Genomic DNA, 19,347 nt, shown 5'->3' with positions numbered 1-19,347 from the left:
TCAGGGCACACGCCTGGGTTTCAGGCAGCCCATCATATTCCACTCTCACATCAATGTTTCTTTTTCTCCCTCTTCCTTCCTCTCTCTCTAAAAATCAGTTGAAAAATATATATAAAAGCTGTTGGAGCTGTGACATTGCATGGGGCTCTGTCACTTGGGGTGGTTTCTAAGCACAGGGACATATACTCTCATATACTGCTTCCCCTCCCAACAACTTCAGGTGCTCTGGGCTAGAACACCCCACTTGCTTACAGCTGCGTTGCTTGCACCCCTGGGAGATATAGAGAAATGAGCATGGGTTTTGGAGTCTGAGCCCTGGGCTCAAATCCAGGCTGAGTGATCTTAGGCAAGTTAATCTCCAGGAGCCTTGTGTTTCTTTTCCTCATAAAAAGGGATTGGAGGGATGGGGGAGAGATTAAATAAAGCAATGTAAGTAAAATGCCCAGTGTTTGGCACTCAAAAGTTATTTCAAGCCAAAGAACATACAGGCATAACCTATGGGCACAAACAACAGTGTGGGAAAGGGGGAAGGGGTGTGGGGGGCTGAGTGGAGGGGGGAGAAAGGGGGACAAATGGAGACATCTGTTATCTGTAATAGTGTCAACAATAAAAAGAAAGAAAAAGTTATTTCACTTCCTTTTGAGGGAAGAGACGACCCCCTCCCCCAACCAGGCTTCTAGGTTGGGGAGGTGAGGGAGCCACTAGGTGGCGCCCTGGCTCCATATTTGCTCCAGACCTGGCTCCCCAACTTCTTAGTGCCCCAAATCTCCAACTCCACCCCACTGACCAGGGCCTGCTCACTGGCCACCATTCCCAAGAAGACTCAGACTCCCTTAGGCTATGCTTTAGGAAGTCCATCCTGATGGTGGTGTTTGATACCTTGGGAATCCCCCAGGGGGCAGGATGAGGTGTGACTTCAGGGCAGGTCAGAAGCGTTATTAGTAAAGGGGAGAGGGCATGCAGGCTGCAGAAGGGGCTATAATGGATGGCAAGTGCTTATGTAACGCTGTGAAGCGTCATAATGTACCACTCAAAGGGCAGTGAGTGTGTCAGCTCACTGCATGCAGCTGTGGGGTCAGGTGGGGCAGGGCTGGCTGGGGATGGAACCAGGACCACACATTCAACAAATATTTGTAGTCTGTTGTGTACTTGCTTTCTGAAGCAAGAGGGACTGTAGTGAGACCTGAGGACAATTTCTTCCTAGGCAGCAAGTCAATGATAGGGGCTGGAGGTGCTTTAGGGAAGGAATATTCTGTTTCTGGAGAAGGGGGTGGGAGGAGCAAGTACAGGTTGGTGGAGGGCCAGGGTTCGGAGCTGGAATCCCAGCTCTGTGGACCATTGTCCCTTGTGAAGAAGCCATCTTACCCTGTTCACCTTGCTCAAAATGCATGCTGATGGTGAACTTGGGTTTCCAGGAGAGAGGTTCAGGCTAGAAGGTAGGAAGGATTCTGAATCTTGGGGAGGGTAGACCGGGCTTAGGGGAGGGGACACAACCTGGCCTCCCTGGGTTCCCAGAGGGTATTGATTCTGACTTGGGCCACTTGGGGCTTCTCAGTTTCATTTCTAGGGCCCATTGCCTTCGTTTGCATAACGGATTCTCGGGGAGGCTAGGAAGTTCCCCCAAGCGCCCCCTCTTCCTTTCCCACTCAGGAAGTAGATACGCTGAGCTGAAGGTTTCTCAAACTGCTGAATCAGAAAAAGAGAGCCAGGAACCCAAGGGGTATGTTAGGGAGGTCTAGGACATCAGGGACATTGGCCACTCTGATGACCCTCTCTCTGGGGTGCCCTGGCAGGTAATTCTCATGCCCATCATAGGTCATTTGGCCCCTCTCTCCATCCCACCCATGCACCCACCTTAGCACTGGTCAAGATGGGGCCCCAGGTCCCAGATCATAGGATACTTGCTTGTTTATTGGCCAGTTTGTGGAGATGAGCCAAAGGAGGCTGGAAGATGGCATCCCTCCCTTCCTACAGGGCTTGGGGACAGCTTTTGGCTGGGCTGGGGAACAGGAAGCCTGTGGGCAGACCTGCTTGGCCTCCCAGGGTCTGCTCTGGGCCTTCCAGTGTCAGCACTTGGTGCTTTGAGTACTTGGCTCTGCTGCCCTTTCCTCTGGGAATTCCCCCAGCTAAGAGCTCAGCTCTGGGTGCCTTGGGGGAATCACTGGAGTAGGCAGTGGCCCTCTTGTGCCTTCACCTCTCAAATGGAAAAATTCTTCTTTCTTTGGCCAGTTCCCAACACTCACTTTCTCCGCTGTACCACAATTTGCCATCTCTCCCTCATTTTTAGCCACACCCCCTTTCCTCTGCTCCTCTAGCCGCCCTTCCCCACTGCCCTCAGCTCAGCCTTCTCACGATGCCACCTCTAGCCCTTAACTCCCCCAGGCTCTCCCTGTCTCCCAGGTCCTCCGGGCCCCAGCCTCTGCCCATTGCTTCCATTCCCACCCGTCCCAGTGTGAGAGGGGGTGGGGTGGTGGCTAGGATTTGGTGGTGGGTCACCTTTAGGCTTGTTCCACTCCCATAAGCTCCTTGAGGGTCAGAGGCACATGTTTGAGAACTGCTCCCCAGTGCCACCCCGTCCCCAGGCCTAAGGACAGATGCTGGACTGGCTGGCTGTTGCCATGGGAACCTCCCAAGGCCACCTTGATGCAGGGATATCTCTTCATTCGGTCTTGTTCTGGGCCAGACATTCCTGATGGCTTCATACTTCACATGCTCACAGTGGGTCTAGTAGGAACACTGCAGGTTGGAAGTGGGGTGTTTCTGTCCTAAGTCCTTCCCCACCCATTTAACCACTCAGCCAACCTCCTGAGCCACAGAACCCTCTTGTCACCAATTCTTGTTGCATTGTCTGAGTTCCCTATCCCTCCCCTGTGGGCTTTCTGCCTTAAGATTGTTGCCTATCTCTTTGGCAGTCATTGGCTTCCAGAATACGCCCTCCCGTTAGAACAAAAGTGAGCAGGCGGGCCTCTTCCCCACTCTTCTGTTCTTTAATCTGGGCCAGATGGAGGCCCAGCCCAGTTCTCTTCTAACTAGACATGGGCAGGCTTTGAGATCAGAAAACCCAGTGTCACCTGGCTGGCATGGCTCAGTGGTTGAGTGTCAACCTATAAACCAGGAGGTAAGGGTTCTATTCCCGGTCAGGGCACATGCCTGGGTTGTGGGCTTGATCCCCAGTCGGGGGTGTGCAGGAGGCAGCCAATCAATGACTCTCTCTCTCATCATTGATGTTTCTATCTCTTTCTCCCTCTCCTTCCTCTATCTGAAATCAATAAAATATATTTTAAAAAAAAGAGGGGGAGAGAGAGAAAATCTAGTCTCAGGGCTCCATCAATATCTACTTAGGGACTTGGGCAAGATAGTCCTCCTCACATTCCCATCATTAAAGTGGAAACTGTAGATAGCCCCCTCATAGGTTGTGAGGATAACATAATTCACTAGAAGATAAATGAAAAGATTTTTCAAATGGTAGAGTACTGTTAAAAATAGTAGTTATTTTTATTTTATTAAGCTTTAAGGGGAAGCTGGGGCTTCAGTGAGCTACTGATATGGGAGGAGAGAGGGTTGGCCTCCAAACCTGCACAGGAGTTGGCAGGAAAAAGACACTAGCATTCATGTCTCAACACAAGGTGCTGTGGGGACCCCAATCTTTGTCCCTGAGGCTAACTGGATTAATTTAACACAAAGAATTTTAAAAGTAGTCTCTTAATGGTGCCAGGGAGAAGTCAGATGAGGAAGTGAAGAGATAGGAGAGGGTGGCCTTTGAGTTGGACCTGACAGGATACTAGGACTTGTGATAGAGGAGGGGATTTCAGACTCAGCAAAGGTGTGGCCAGAGGGTTAAGTTCATGTTCACGAGGGAGCAAATTCTCCCAGGACTGCCTGCATTTCTAAGGGGGAGCTTTACTGTAGGAAATGGGGAGGGGTGTCACTGAAGGCATTTGAGGGTCATGGGGCACCTGTATGAAGATACACATGGGTGCAGTGTAGCTGGTGGTCAGTGAGAAGTCTGGAATGGAGAGATGTGAAACTGGAGGTCGTTAGGGAGGTGTCAGCCAACAGCCCAGGAGGGAGATGACAGGGGCCTGTGGTTATGTACTTAGTTTGATTTTGAGAGTATGTTTATTAAAGCTGGGGACAGTGAAACAAGGAAGGGCTTAGGATAGAAGGAGCAACAGGAGAGAGCCTAGGCGGGGCTGCTTTGGCTCTCTGGAAATGTTATGGGAAAGAAATGAACCTAGGCGGGGCTGCTTTGGCTCACCAGGAAGTCAGAGAAAAGGGGGCCTTGGGGACAGATTCAGGGGGTAAGCCCGGGATGAACTGCCACTGCCCATTGCTCCCCTGGTTGCAAGTCTTGTGGGACCCTTAGAGTTTAGGATATGAACGCCTGAGAGGGAAGGAAGGCCTGAGCAGGGGCCTGATTTAGATTAGTGAGTTAGAATGAACTGGCCTTGGGTGGGACAAGGACAGGGGAGAGGGAGGAGTCAAGGACACCTCAGCTCCCAGCCTCGCGACTACATTCTCATGCATTGCTGGGAAAGAAGGAGTGAAGGCCAAGCTGGTTGTGCAGGGGGTAGGTGGGGGGAAGCTGCTGGGCTTGATTTACAGGATATGGGATGGGACAGAGAAACCCAGCAGATCAGCTCGATGCTGCACAAGTTACATGTCTCATCAGGCCCCAATTCCTCTCCAGGGCGGGGCCCCTTTGGAGAAACTCTTACCAGCGTCTGACACTTCCCTTGACTAAGCCTGAGGGGAGGCACCCAGTAGAGGGGAGTGACCCTCCCAAAGTCAAAGGAATAGGTCATGGGACTGTGGCAGGACAGGCAGAAACCTGAAGCCATGAGCTGTGGAAAGGAAAATGTTACAACCCTCTCCCCTCCCCCTACCCGGTAGGTCAACTACCCATGAGCCAAACAGACTCACCATAAATGCCTGCTCATCTGGAATGTGGCCTTGGGAGGGAGGGACCAGTGCAGAAACCATGAAGCCTACAAAGAAACAGGCCAACCACTCATCTACTCAGGCCATGAACTTTTCAGAGCAATTCTCTCCCTTTTATCTCACTGAGAAGTAGACCTTAAAGAAGGTATGACCATAAATATCTCTATTTTACAGATGAAGAAACAGATAGAGAGATGAGGTGACTTGCTTAAGGTCTCATCATAGCTGGACAGTGACAGTGTAAGAAGACTGGCCCCCAGGCAGCCTTTAGGACACCAGTGGGCCTTTGAAATGTCCTTTACTGCTGTTGGCCTCCTTCCCTCCCTGCCAGCTGACCCGGAGGTTGGAAGCAATATCTAAGTTCCCATCTGTGTGTCTCTTTAGCTGACTCCTCCTCCCTGGGCCTGTGCATACCTCACTTCAGCTACCCGGGCACCTGGTCCTGGAGACATTTCTTCTCTGGCCACCAGCTGCCACCTTATGGGCCTCAGCTTGTGAGTAGGAGAAGCCAGCCCTGGAAACACCCTTCATGAACATCACATCCACCTATTTTGTTGTTCAGAGGTTGAAACTGAGGTCCAGAGAGGGAAATGACTTGTCCAAGGCCACAAAACTTGCTAGGGACAGAGGGGAGACCAGAGCCATGGCTGCTGACCCCTGACTAAGAGTCCCCTGTTCCTCCTCCCTCCCCTCCTCTCCCTTCTTCTCTCTGGCCCTTCAAGCTGGGCATTTAGGCTCTCAGATGAGGTCTGTAGGAGCTGCTTGCTATGAGACAGGTTCCTTTTGCCCTCCCTGAGCGGTAACTTCTCTCATGGCTTTCTGCAGAGACGTCTGGTGGTGGCCACAGGGGGGCAGTAGCAAGAGGGATGGGAAGTTGAACCTGCCAAGGTCGGGGATGGGAGGGAGAGAGGGGTCTCCAGGAGCTGCCCCAGGAACCTGAGCAACTGGGTCTGACATTATGAAGTCTCAGCTTTGAGGATTCCACAAAGGGTCCTTCTAGCCTCAGGAATGAATTTTCGGTCTCCCAGCTCTCCCCAAAGAGCCCCCATTCTTTCGCTCATTTATTTATTCATCAATCACTGATGGAGCACTTACCCTGAGCCTCCCCCTGAGCTGGCACCACTTGATATGCTTTCCAGCAGTCTGTGCAGTTGCGTACAGTGTTGGGGGGAGGACCACAAGGAAGGGGTGACTACTGCCTCCCGAGGCAGGGCCTGCATGTCCAGGAGGCCACCCTGCGGGGGGGAAACAGCCAGCTTTAGAGACACACAGACCCAGGTCTACCACTTGTAGCTCCTGACTTTGAGGCAAGTCTTTCAATCTCCTTTTTAATGTAAACATCCACCTTTATCACTAAGATTGTTAAAAAAAACAGTAAAATGAAATCAATAAATGACTCTTTAATAGTATTTGAAGTGTGATTAGTTCCCCAGCTCCAAGGTTTACATTCACTGCAAAATAATCTAACAGAAAGACAAAAATATTTCTCTAAATCAAGAATCTTTGTTAAAAAAACTCCTGCCCTGGCCTGTGTGGCTCAGTTGGTTGGGTGTCATCCTGTGCACTGAAAGGGTGCCGGTTGGATTCCCAGTCAGGGCACAGGCCTGGGTTGTGGGCTCCTCCCCCAGTAAGGGGCATGCTGGGGGGAGCCAATTGATGTTGCTCTCACATGGATGTTTCTCTTTCTCTCCCTCTCCCTTTCTCTCTCTCTAAAAATCAATAACAAATCTTTTTTTAATTTTTAATTTTATTTATTTTCTTTTTAAAAGGTCTCTAGAAGCTCCAATGAAGTAGATCTTTATTTTTAAAATTTAATTTAATTTAATTTTATCCTCACCAGAGGATTCCCCCCCCCATTTCTTTTTCAGAGAGAGTGGAGGGGAGAGAGACAGAGAAACATCCATTGATTGCCTCCTGCACCCACCCCAACTGCGTGCCAGGGATTGAGCCTGCAACCGAGGTACATGCCCTTGGCTGGAATCGAATTTGGGATCCTTCAGTCTGAGGGTGAACGCTCTAACCACTGAACAAATCGGCTAGGGCTAAAAAATCTTTTTAAAAAAAAATTATCTTTATTGTTGAAAGTATTACAGATGTCCTCCCTTCCCCCCCATTGATCCCCTCCACCCTCCATCCACCCCACTCCCGGCCTTCCCCATACTATTGTCTGTGTCCAAGGGTTATGCATTTATGCATATAAGTTATCTGATTAATCTCTCCCCACCCACTCTCCCACCCCCCGCCTTCCCTCTGAGGTCCCTCAGTCTGTTCCATGCTTCTAAGTCTCTGGATCTGTTTTGTTTATCAGTTTATTTTGTTCATTAGATTCCACCTATGAGTGAGATCATGTGATGTTTGTCTTTCTCTGCCTGACTTATTTCACTTAGCATAATTTTCTCCAGGTCCCTCCATGTTGTCCCAAAGGGTAGGAGATCCTTCTTTTTTTACAGCTGTGTAGTATTCCATGGTATGAATGTCCCACAGCTTTTTATCCACTCACCTACTGATGGGCACTTGGGCCATTTCCAGATCTTAGCTATTGGAAATTGCGCTGCTGTGAACATAGGGGTGCATATATTCTTTCTGGTCGGTGTTTCGGGTTTCTTAGGATATATTCCTAGAAGTGGAATCAATGGGTCAAATGGCAGTTTCATATTTAAATTTTTGAGGAAACTCCATACTGCTTTCCATGGTGGCTGCACCAGTCTGCATTCCCACCAGCAGTGTACCAGGGCTCCCCTTTTTCCACATCCTCGCCAGCACCAGCCAACAGAGCCACTGGGCCAGGGCTTAACGTATATTGTCCTCATTTTCTTAACAGAACCCTGTGAGGTGGGAATTACCAATGATGAACTCAGGGTGACTTGCTGAGGGTCACATCCCTGTGAAGTGTCAAAGCTGGGATTAAACTCCACTCTGTGCTGCCTTCTAAGTGCATTGAGTGCAGCACTTTCAGTGTTAAAAAAAAAAAAAGACCTTCCTGAAGTCCACTGCTTTTGCATCTTGCCACTGACCACTCTTTCCTTAGCTTCTGTGCCATCTTTTCAGTATTCAGGAAATTAATGGTTCCTCGAAGCAGGCCTCCACACCTCACTTTTTCTCTTTGCATGACTTTATAGCTCCTAAAATGGAAGCAGTAATGGGTTACAGGCTCTGTTTTGACAAATTCAGAGAAATGCTGGACAGTGAGTCATGGCTAAAGACAATTCCACTTACTCAAAGGAGACTGGCTGTGAGCTGCTGTGGGCAGGGGTGGATCTGGGAATTCAGGGAGGGGACAGATCACGACCACTAACTTCTGCCCCGAACTCCTGGCTGGGATGTGGACTTCAGATAAAACTAGGTAATATCGGCCAGGGGTGGCTTTCAGGCCCCTTTTAAACCTATACTATTGATGTCATTCCAAGCTCGCTCGCCTCCGAACACCTTTGGAGAGGATGCTGCGACTAGAAAAGCGATGTAAGCTTCCTCGCTAGGCTTAAAGGGCCGGACTGTAGTGGCCTCTCCAGTTATAAAAGCCTGTTTAACAATAAAGTAGCGTGTGTGCGATTAAGCTCCTCCCCAGCGTGACGGCCTCAGACCACCCTCTGGTGCTCTCGCTTCGTTTCATTTCCAGAAAGATCTGTTTTCACAGCGGGGCCAATATAGATTTGCATGAGCACATTCGTTGTAATGCACACATGCAAAGGCGGTTTGGAAAACTTCTTGCACCGGATCATGTTTGCTCTTTTTAAATAATATCCGTAAGCTTGCGAGGAAGGGAACGTGAGGTTCACGCCAGGAAACTTGAAGACGCCCCCTCCCCTAAGGGGAAAATAGTTGCACCCAGTCCCCGCCTTGGCCCGTCTGCTAAGGAGGCGGGGCTGTGACGTCAGGTTCTGGGCGGGGCCGGACTGTTCTAAATGAGCGCTGGGAGGGGAGCTCCTTCCGCGGAGGAGGCCGCCCTGGGAATGAGCCTTCTTTGCCTTCAGATTTAATTTGTTTGGACGTTAATTAAATCGGGCGAAAGTGCGTATGCGGGCTGGCAGCCCTCCGCAGAGCCGCGGGCAAGGCGCGGCGAGCGCTCTGCCTGTCGCCGCTCCACCTAGTGGCCGCATCCATTTGGCGCCGGCGGCCCAGTTTAAGGGCAGGGAGTAGTGTCGCCTTTAGGGGTCGCAAAGTGTGGGGGCCCCATGGCCCCGCCGGGAAGAGGCCCTCGGCTGGTGCTGCTGTTCAGCGGGAAGAGGAAATCCGGGAAGGACTTCGTGACCGAGGCGCTGCAGAGCAGGTGGGGAGGCAGGCGGGCGGAGAGGGAAGAGGGAGGGGGACGCCCTGCGTCACGTGACTCGGGGGTGTGTTTGAGCGTGGAGCGAGCTTTCTAGTGGGGGGTCCTCGGTTACAGGTGGGAGGAGCACTGAGCTTCGGGAAGTACGGGGATTGCCACCAGCACAGAAAACGGCAGTCTACACACATCCACCTGAAAGAACCAAGCGAATACCCCTCCAGAGACTAAGCTGGAGGTCCCTCTCGCCAAGAAGCATGAACAGTTACTACTGAGGTGCTTTTTGCGCCCCATGCCTAATCCACGAAACAGGGTTGGGAGCCGGCTGTTGCAGTTAAGAAAACTGAGTCACAGGTTTGCCTAAGACCACACCCCAATTGTGTCTGACTCCAAAGACAAATCCTTGCCCAGCACACCACCTAATAGTTGGGGTTTATTGAGCCTTTATTATGTGCCAGGCACTGTGTGTATATATTATCTCATTTAACCCTCCAAACCTTTTTGTTAAGCACTGTGTGTTATTATTAGTATCTCCATCTCACATGTGTGTTATTATTAGTATCTCCATCTCACATGAAGAGCCGAGGGTCTGAAAAGTAAAAAAAAACAAACGAAACCCAAACTTGCGGGGTTACAAAGTCATCCTCAGATCCAGGACTCAAACTTTTATCTAGCTCCAAGGAATGGGTTCTTTCTGCTATACCTCACTGTCTCCCCAAATAATAGCTTTCTCTCAGTGTTTTCTCTCAAAGCAAGATGCTCTGTGTGGGAGCGTTTTTGTTCAGGCATGGCATGGGCTGGGAGAGCAGAGGAGCCAGGGCGAAAGCGGGGTGGGACCCCTCTCCTCTTGAAGACCAACCAGTGGGATGGTGGTACCTGGAAGTTGCTTTTGGGCACAACCTGGGTTCTAAGAGGTCAGAGATCACTACCTGAATTTGTTACCATCAAGTATCCACCACCATTTCCTAAGGCATTTCTCCTTGCCTGCAAACACAGAAATCAAATAGCGGACAGAAAGCGTAGGCTCTGGAATTAGACTGCTGAGGTTCAAATCCTGACTCACCACTTACTAGTTTGTGATCTTGTATAAGTTTCTCATCCATTCTGTGCCTCAGTTTTGTTATTTATGGGCCAGGGGTAATAATAGGGTGGTAGTAAGGATGAAAGGAAATAATGCATGCGAAGGGCTTAGAACAATTTTGATAACCCATAAGGGTGCAGGAACTAAATATTGGCTATTAGTTGTGCTTTACCAACACTGGCTTCATTGCTTGCAGTGTTGCTTTGGGTGTCAGTTCTTCTCACTTGACCTTAGTTTTCTCATCTGAAACATGGAAATAATAACACCTAGTTCACCCTAGTTGGTTTGCTCAGTGGTTAGAGCATTAGTCCACGGATCGAAGGGTCCCGGGTTCGGTTCCTGCCAAGGGCATGTACGTCGGTTGTAGGCTCGATCCTGGTTGGGGCCTGTGCGGGAGGCAACCAATTGATATTTCTCTCTCTCTCTCTCTCTCTCCCTTCCACTCTCTCTGAAAAGCAATGGGGAAAAAAACCTCAGAAGAGGATATAAAAAACCAAAGCAAAACACCTATCTCACTATGTTAGTGTTTAAGTGAATCTGTGAGCATACAGTTTAGTACAATAAGTGGTTGGTTGAGTAAACTGAATTGAATGAATGAATTATTGATCTTGTGGCGACCAAGTCAGTTGAGACTGAGATAACCCTGTGTGAGACGAGTTCAGGGGTCCAGCAGTAACCTAATCTAGCCAGAATATCACACTGTCATTATAATTTTAGTTATTTTACCTGTTAGTTTCAGGACTCCTTCACATTCATTTAAGTTTTGTAATAATCCTGTGATACACAGACCAGAAACTGCTATCCTCATTTACAGATGAGAAAACAGTGTCAAGGAAGTTGAGACCTGACAAAGTTAGATAAATACCAGAAGCAGAAATGGAACTTTAACCCAGGGCTCTGGATCCTTCTGGGGCTTGGAAGGTCCAGGCTAACTGGGTTTGGATCTCTCTGTCCCACAGACTTGGAGCTGACGTCTGTGCTGTCCTCCGGCTCTCCAGTCCACTCAAGGAGCAGTATGCTCAGGTAGGTGGTTGCTCTCTGTGACATCTGGTGGGTCGAAAGGAGTCACTCCCTGGCTTTGGTTGGTGTGGCTGTTGTTTGAGTCACTAATAGGGCCCCTGTGACCACTGTTGGCAGGCTGGTGGCCAACTCTCGGTTTTCTGTGGGTGGATTTTTGGGGGCATTTTCAGCTTACATGTCTTTCCCATTGGCCTCACTCACTTCAGGCCACCTCCCTAGAGCATGTTCAAGAAAGTACACCCAAGAGAGGCTGGAGAGGCGAGTTGGCAGCTCTGATGCTGTGGAATTAGGGTCTGCACACATTCTCTTACTCAGATAGCGTGACACCACGCAGCAGTGCCTCAGCTGGCCTGCCACAGCCCCCGGAACTCTCCCCTAAGAAATTTAGTCGCATGAATTGTCAAGATATATTTATTATTAAGTGAAAAAACACACACAACAAAACCCACAAGATTTGGAACATTGTATGGAAAATGCTATATAATAATGGGGAAAATCGTAAATATATCTGCTCCTATATTCAGCCATCCCTCAAATATTTATGGGGTGCCTGCATTGTGTTAAACACTGTTCTGGTGCTTGGGATGTGTTAAAAGCTGGGAAGGCCATTGGTGGCCTCCAGGGAGGGGAGTTATGGGCTGGGGGACTGGGGCGGGAGAGAGATTTTTCACTGTGCATGAATGTGTATCTTTTGAATTTTGAACCATGTGGATTTTTATAAAAATAAATAGGATTGTTAAAAATAGGAGCTAAAAAAATAAACAGGAAATCTTAGAACCTTAGACTTAGAAAGAAAATGTGGAGGGTGAGCTTTTTACACAGTGAAGAGTCCCACTGTGGACTGCATTTCTGACCTTGACCTCTAGGTACTTCCAGGCATGGCTCCTTGGTCAGTTAGTCCAAATCTGGCCTTCTGGGGCCACACAAGATGAATTTGTCCCCCTCTTCCATATGACAGCCTTATCTCATGGGGAGCATTCTCCTGTATCACTGAGTCTTCTCTCATCAGCTAAATAGGCCCTGTCATAGACTTGCAGCCTGGGGGATCCTGGGGATAACAGGATAACAGTGCCAGTGGTTTAAACAATTAAAAAAATTTTTTTTTTAGTGAGAACCTTTTTTTTTTCTTTTCTATATCTTTATTGATTTCAGAGAGAGGAGGGGAGAGGGGGAGAGATATAAACATCAATCATATTGATTTCAGAGAGAGTCATTGATTGGCTGCCTCCTGCATGCCCCCGACTGGGGATCGAGCTCATAACCAGTCATGTGCCCTGACTGGGAATCGAACCGTGATTTCCTGGATTCTAGGTCGATGCTCAACCTCTGAGCCATGCCTGGCCAGGCATAGTGAGAACCTTTAGATGGAGAAGTTCTTTGTATTCAGTAGACAGACTAGGAGTGACTCTGGGGTTCGGAGGGTAGGAGAGGCCTTCCCCAGTGGGACCTGGGCAACTCTGAAGGACCCCAGGGCTCCCAGGAGGAATTTGAAAACCGAGGTCTGCTTCCAAAGTTCTCAGATGAGGCCTGGCTCAGACTATTAGCCAGACTGGGGGGTGGGGTAGGATTGGACAGGCAGGAATTTGCTTTTTTCCCCCCAATCCTCACCCGAGGATATTTTTTCCATTGCTTTTCAGGGAGAGCGGAAGAAGGAGAGACAGAGAGAGAGAGGGGGGGGGGAGAGAGAGAGAGAGACATCAATTGGTTGCCTCCTGCATGTGCCCTGTCCGGGGTTCGGGGATCGAGCCTGCAACCAAGGCATGTGCCTTTGGCCAGAATAGAACCCAGGACCCTTCAGTCCGCGGGCCAATGCTCTAACCACTGAGCCAAACCGGTTAGGGCTCAGATTTCCAACTTTAGTTGAAGGCTAAGCCTATGCAACTGATTTCAGGATTAAGTCGGAAATAATTGGGAAGGTAAAACTGTTGCAAAAACAAACAAACAACAACAAAAAAACCCCACCTTACATATTTAAAAGACAAACTGGAAAAATGTCTGGATTATTTGAGACCTTTCTTCTGTCTGTGTTTGGGATTTCTTCATTTTCAGAGCCCGTTCCCTTGCGGGCCTCTGTCCTGGCAGAAACCTTGTTGATCCTTGCATTGTCCTGGGGGCAGGTAGGCGAGAGAAGGGACAGCCCTTCCTCTGTTTTAGGGGACGCCATTGAGGCTGAGAGGCTGGGGCGTAGACATAATATGCCTTGGGCAGGAGCACAGCCTGGACTTCCAGAGACTCCTGGATGCCAGCACCTACAAGGAGGCCTACCGGAGGGACATGATCCTTTGGGGCGAGAAGAAGCGCCAGGCTGACCCTGGCTTCTTCTGCAGGAAGATCGTGGAGGGCGTCTCGCAGCCGGTCTGGGTAAGAGTCCTGTATGGCAGCATTATGAAAACTCCGTTTCTCCAGCCTTTCCCCAGATAAATCTCAGATGTGTCCATTTCTCTGTTTCCACTGCCACCTCCCCTGGCCTAAGCCCTCACCATCTATCCCCTGGACAGCCTAGTAGCCCCACACTGGTCCGGGATTCAGCTCTTGTCCCCTATGAATCATTCACCACATAGCAGCCAGAGTGACCTTTTAAAAACATAAACCAAGTCATGTCATTCCTTCATCCCACTGTCCTAATGAACAAAACCAAAATCCTTCACATGAACTTTTTGGCCTTGAATGATTGGCTCCTGTTACCCTTTTAGCCTCCTTGCTCTTTAAGCTGCAGCTACATTGGCCTTTTTTCTGTTCCGCAAATAAACTGAGTTCCTTCTGGGCCCTGGTGGGTAGCTCAGTTGGTTAGAGTGTTGTCTCGATACACCAAGGTTACGGGTTTGATCCCCAATCAGGGCACATACAAGAAGCAATTGAGTTACTTCTGAAATCAGGGCCTTTGCACATGTTCTACTTGTCTGGACTGCTCTTTCCTTCCCTCTTCACCTGGTTAGCTCCAGCTCAGCTTCCCTGACACCTCCGCAGGGAAGCCTTCCCTGATACCCAGGTCTTAACTGGTGCTCCCACAGCACCTGCCCTTTTCCTTACACATTCATTTTGGCATTATCTCCTGTATGAAGCCTGGTTCCTGGTGATTTGGAGAAACATTAGTGCAAACATGCAATGAAACCCCTGCCCTCAGGGAGCTTACATTGTAGCTGGGGGTAGAGGGAGGTAGGCCCTAATGTAATAATGGAATCTGTCAGGTGGAGATAAACACTAGGGGGAAAAATAAAGCAGCAATCAGGGAGGGCTGCCTGGAGGAGATGTCTGTTCCAGCTGGTTGGGTGATAATGGGGAATGGGGGTACACTTGTCTGGGCTCTGTAGCCCCCACTAACCTTGTTGTGCTCCTGCTTATTCTCGCTAGGGCTGGGTCTTCCCCTCTTCCCCCCCTTACTCTCAGTGCTCTTTCCTGCTGCTCCCTGCACCATGGCCTGTTGGTCACCTGTCTGTGTCCCATTCCTGCAGCTGGTGAGTGACACACGGAGGATGTCTGATATCCAGTGGTTCCGGGAAGCCTATGGGGCTGTGACGCAGACAGTCCGCGTGGTGGCCTTGGAGCAAAGCCGACAGCAGCGGGGCTGGGTGTTCACACCAGGTGAGCTGCTCACAACCTTTGCCCCCAAGGCTCGGTACACGGGCTGGCCACGCCACCTGTAGACCAGGCCACCTTTCCCATGTTCTAGGTCATCTGCTGTGTCCCTGGCAGGCTGTGGGAGAGTGAATGAGGGATTAGAAAAGGGAATCTGAGACTCAGGAGTGCCCCCTGGTTAGAAAGTGGAGTGGGGTAAAGGCAGGTGTCCTGGGAGAGTAGAGGTTCCCCATGATTTTGGCCTGGTACCCTTACCTGGGCTGTCCTTTCTAGGCCAGTGGGCTTCTGGAGGTCTGAGTTTGACCACCCCCAGCCCAGTGGGGGTTGACAGTGGGTCAGAGGCAGGCCTGACAACTCACTCCTGTTTGATTAACAGAGGAGGGGGCAGGGGCAAGAGGAAGCTGTACTGGGCAGCCTCAGTGGTGCAAGCCCAGGACCTGCTCTGTGGCAATTCAGAGGCACAGTTCAGGCCTCCTCCTGCCCTACTTCACCATGACTTGGGGAAGTTCAAATCCAGTGGGTACAATCCCTCTTGATGGCTGTTTATCTCTTTGGCACCCACCACAGGCCTGGCCTGCGCTAAGCGCTTTTAAACTCAGTTTACAGACACAGCAAACCTGCCAGGTGATGCTGGTATTAACTCTTCTTGTTGACAAATGAGGATGACGCACACCACCTCCCGTGGATGGAATCAGAGATTTAGGGATAGAAAGCAGGCAGCCCACCGAGCTTTACATAAAGTGAAAATGCAGTGCCCTTTGGGTTGCCTGTGGCTTTAGATGACCCAGTTCACCCTCTGTAGGAAGTGGTGAGTGAAGGGTTTAGTCAGCAGAACCCTCTGAGGGCTCAGGTGGCTGTGGGCTACTGATCCTTCTCTCAGGGTGTTTCAGGGGGTCGGGAAGTACCCTCCCTGGGGTGAGTGGAGCTTGGCTCTGGAGTGGAAGAGGAGAGGCCAAGAGAGGGCGGCTCCATCTGGGGCCAGGAGGCCTCCATGCCCGATGCCTGGTGTTTGGAGGGAACAGGCTTGACCTCTCCATGCCTCCTCCATAGGAGTGGACGATGGTGAGTCAGAATGTGGCCTGGACAACTTTGGGGACTTCGATTGGGTCATCGAGAACCATGGAGATGAGCAGCGCCTGGAGGAGCAGTTGGAGAACCTGGTAGAATTTGTCCACTCCAGACTTTAGTTGTCAGGTTCTAGGAGCACCAGAAGCTGCTGGGGTGAGGATGGGGCTGACTCTGCCAGACATGTGGTTTCTAATGTCAGCCAAGGAGGGGAGCACACAGAGGGCCTGGTCCAGACTCCTGGGGGGGGGGGGGGGCAGCAGATGTCAGACAAGTCCAGAAACCTCCAGGACCTCATTTCTTTATGGACTGGACTGTCCTGCCTCTTAGGAGGAAGGCAAAGGGCTGTGATCAAAGCAGAAACACCACCATCACCATCTCCATGGGTGCCTGGCCTGTGAGCCTGTGGCTGCCTTGCTTCCCCATCAGGATGCTTTCAGCTCCTTGTTCTGGGCAAGAGTGTGGACACTAATAAACCTCCTTGGAGCACATGCTCAGGACTGGACCTCTCTCATTTCCCAGGTGCCAGCCCAGCCTGTGTGGGGCTCAGACAGCTTGGGTTGTCCAGGAGGCTATGGGTTCCTGCTCTCCCTTCCACCTGGGCTGGAACGTATCCTGCAGAGGCTGACCTTGGCCTGGGCCATGTAGGCAAGAGATCTGTTTGTGTCAGAGACAGGATTGGAGTCTTAGGGTCTCATCTTCTGGGATGGCCCCAAAAGAGGCTCAGTGCAGCGGGTACCCTGAGGGACAGAGGTATCATAGAGGGACAGAGGCACCAGAGATCAATGGCTCCTAGTAACCACTGAGTGGCTCTGGGTAAGAAACATCACTATAAGCCTCAGCTTTCCCATAGAGGACCTTGGGAAAGGTCCCCTTTTATTTAGACAGCCTTAGACAATTTGTAAATTTCTTCTAGATTCTTCAAAGCCAGTCTTTGAGATGGGCAAGGAGAGTATATTCATCTGTGTTTAACAGATGCCAAGAGCTCAGAGAAGTGAAACAGCTTGCCTGGGGTCGGAGGGTAGTAAGTGTCAGTACTCAGACTAGAACATAGGTAGGCTGCTTGACTCCTGACCAGGTCCCCTCTGCCACATGCCTTTGGGTATAGTACAAAGTCCCGTGGCTCCTTGCCATCGTCAGGCCTAACCCAAGCATCCTACTCTCTGGCCCTGGCTTTGTTTTCCTCCAACAAATTCTGATGGTTCTCACTGATAAGGGGCTGACCAAAGAAATTACATCAGTCTCAGCATGATCCAAATTAAACTTTACACACTCTTGCCCAAATCTCCTCCCCTTAGATCACCTGTTCCTGATACTAGTTCCCTGGCTTTTCCAGTTAACCAGGTCTGAAAGTTTGGCAGTCATCGTGGACTCCATCACCACAATCACAATGGACACAGCTATCACCCTCAAAAGCTTCTCATGTTTCCCTTTCTCTCACCTCTCCCTAACCCCTCACCCTTGTCCACAGGCAACCCCTGATCTGCTTTCTGTCTCTGAAGATTAATTTTCATTTTCAATAATTTTACATAAGTGAATCATATAGTATATATTATTTTGGGGGGTCTTATTTCTTTCACTTAGCATAATTATTTTGAGATCCATCCACATTATATCAAGTATTAGTAATTTATTTTTTTATTGTGGTGTGGGGTATGAATATTGCACAACTGTTTATCCATTCACCTGTTGATGAACATTAGGGTTGTTTCCAGTGTTTGGATATGACAAATAAAGCAACTATGAAGATGCATGTACAAGGTTTTCTGTGGACATGTGCTTTCATTTCTTCTGGATAAACACCTTCTTAACTTTTAAAGACACTGGCAAACTGTTTTCCATGCCCACTAGTACTGAATTAGAGTTCCAGTTGCTTCAGGTCTTTACCGATATGTGATACGGTTAGCCTTTTTAATTCTAGCCATTCTAGTAGGCATGTAGTGGCATCTCATCAGCATTCTATTTGCATTTCCCTAATTGTTTATTTGACATGAATCCCACATTCAGCTTTGATAAAATCTCTCAGCAAACTTGGAATAGAATGGAACATCATCTATCTGAAAAGACCTACAAAAACCTATAGCTAATAGCATGCTTGATGGTGAAATATGAAAATGCATTTTCCCTAGGATTGGGAGTGAGGCAAAGATGTCTATTTTCATCACCTATTCAGCATTAAACTGGAGGTTCTAGTCAGTACAATAAGACAAGAAAAAAGAAATAAAAAGGCATCGAGATTGGGAAAGAAGTAAAGCCCTCCCACAATGACTGTTTTGATTTCTTTCACCATAGACTAGTTTTGCCTATTCTATAATTTCATATAAATGATTAATATTCAATTTTAAACTAAATTTACCATAACTTATTTTTTAGACCTAATTGGTTTGCAACTCACTTTCAATCCTTATATGATACCTCAGCTTTCCCATCTTTAAATTTTTTATTTTAATTCCTCTCCAGACATTTGATGTGCCTTTGAATATATATTTTCAAAAATGGCATGTGGGTGATGTATTTTCTGAACTCCTGTGAATGAGCGAATGACATTGTGTTACCTCTGCATGTAGACAATGACTTGGCTGGCTTAGGATTCATGACCTGGTTCCACTGTCTGTTTAATGTTGCAGAGTCTCAGGCCACCTTGACTTTTATTCCTTTGAAGGTAACCTCTTTTTTTCTGTCTCTGGATGCTTTTGGATTTTCTTTTTTTGCCTTCATTTTTTAAATTTAAATTTTGGCATTCTCCAAGGCAGAATGTGGAGAAAAAAGTTGGTGCTCATTGTTTCCTATAAATCATTATTGAGTAATGAGACAGAAATGTAAATGATCTTGGACATCTAACTGCCTGCTGCAACCTGCAGTAGTCACCTTGGGAGTTTGGGCTAAGACATTTCAGGGATCTTGCCGGTATCAAATGTCTTTGGAGATCCTCTTTGTTTTGAGGAGCTGGTCTCAGGGATGGCAAATTCCACACTCTGAAAGTAGATTTGGGTTTTGGAAGCAGTCAAGGGAAATTTGCTGCTAAATTCTGGTGAAGGGGACAGGGTGAGGGATGAATTTTTTTTTTTTCTAGAATAAATGGTATCTGTAATGTAACAACTCTAAATTTCCTCAAAGCCAATTCTTAGAGAGGAATTTTAAAAAGTTATCTTGCCTGGCTGGCGTGGTTCAGTGTTGACCCATGAACCAGAAGGTCACAGTTCAATTCCTGATCAGGGCACATGCCTGGGGTGCAGGCTTGATCCCCGGTGGGGGGTGTGCCGGAGGCAGCTGATCAATGACTCATCATTGATGTTTCTATTTCTCCCTCTCCCTTTCTCTCTCTGAAATCAATAAAAACATATTAAAAAAAATAAAAATAAAAAGGTTGTCTTATTATCCATGCCTCTGTGCCTTTGCAAAT

At 48.9% G+C, this 19,347-nt stretch overlaps 1 protein-coding gene across 6 annotated transcripts; it reads left to right on the top strand.

Moving 5' to 3' along the window:
• The first annotated feature begins 8,890 nt into the window (after positions 1–8,890).
• On the top strand, positions 8,891–17,704 carry PMVK (phosphomevalonate kinase). 6 transcript variants are annotated; one of them, XM_016221640.2, is made up of 6 exons: positions 8,891–9,208; positions 11,243–11,306; positions 13,512–13,664; positions 14,756–14,885; positions 15,930–16,100; positions 17,243–17,704. In XM_016221640.2, exons 1-5 carry the CDS (start codon positions 9,114–9,116, stop codon positions 16,064–16,066), a joined length of 579 nt encoding a protein of 192 aa, XP_016077126.2. In that variant the 5' UTR covers positions 8,891–9,113; the 3' UTR covers positions 16,067–16,100; positions 17,243–17,704. The 6 variants fall into 6 exon arrangements, with proteins under 6 accessions (XP_016077126.2, XP_016077124.2, XP_016077122.2 ...); XM_016221638.2 differs by having other exon boundaries at positions 13,458–13,664; positions 17,281–17,704; XM_016221636.2 differs by having other exon boundaries at positions 13,458–13,664.
• Positions 17,705–19,347: the final 1,643 nt, after the last annotated feature.

The sequence above is a fragment of the Miniopterus natalensis genome, chromosome 19, assembly GCF_054644295.1.
Source record: "Miniopterus natalensis isolate mMinNat1 chromosome 19, mMinNat1.hap1, whole genome shotgun sequence".
Lineage (NCBI taxonomy): Eukaryota > Metazoa > Chordata > Mammalia > Chiroptera > Miniopteridae > Miniopterus > Miniopterus natalensis.
Note: the sequence above shows the minus strand (reverse complement) of the source record. Positions and strands in the feature narration are given on the sequence as shown.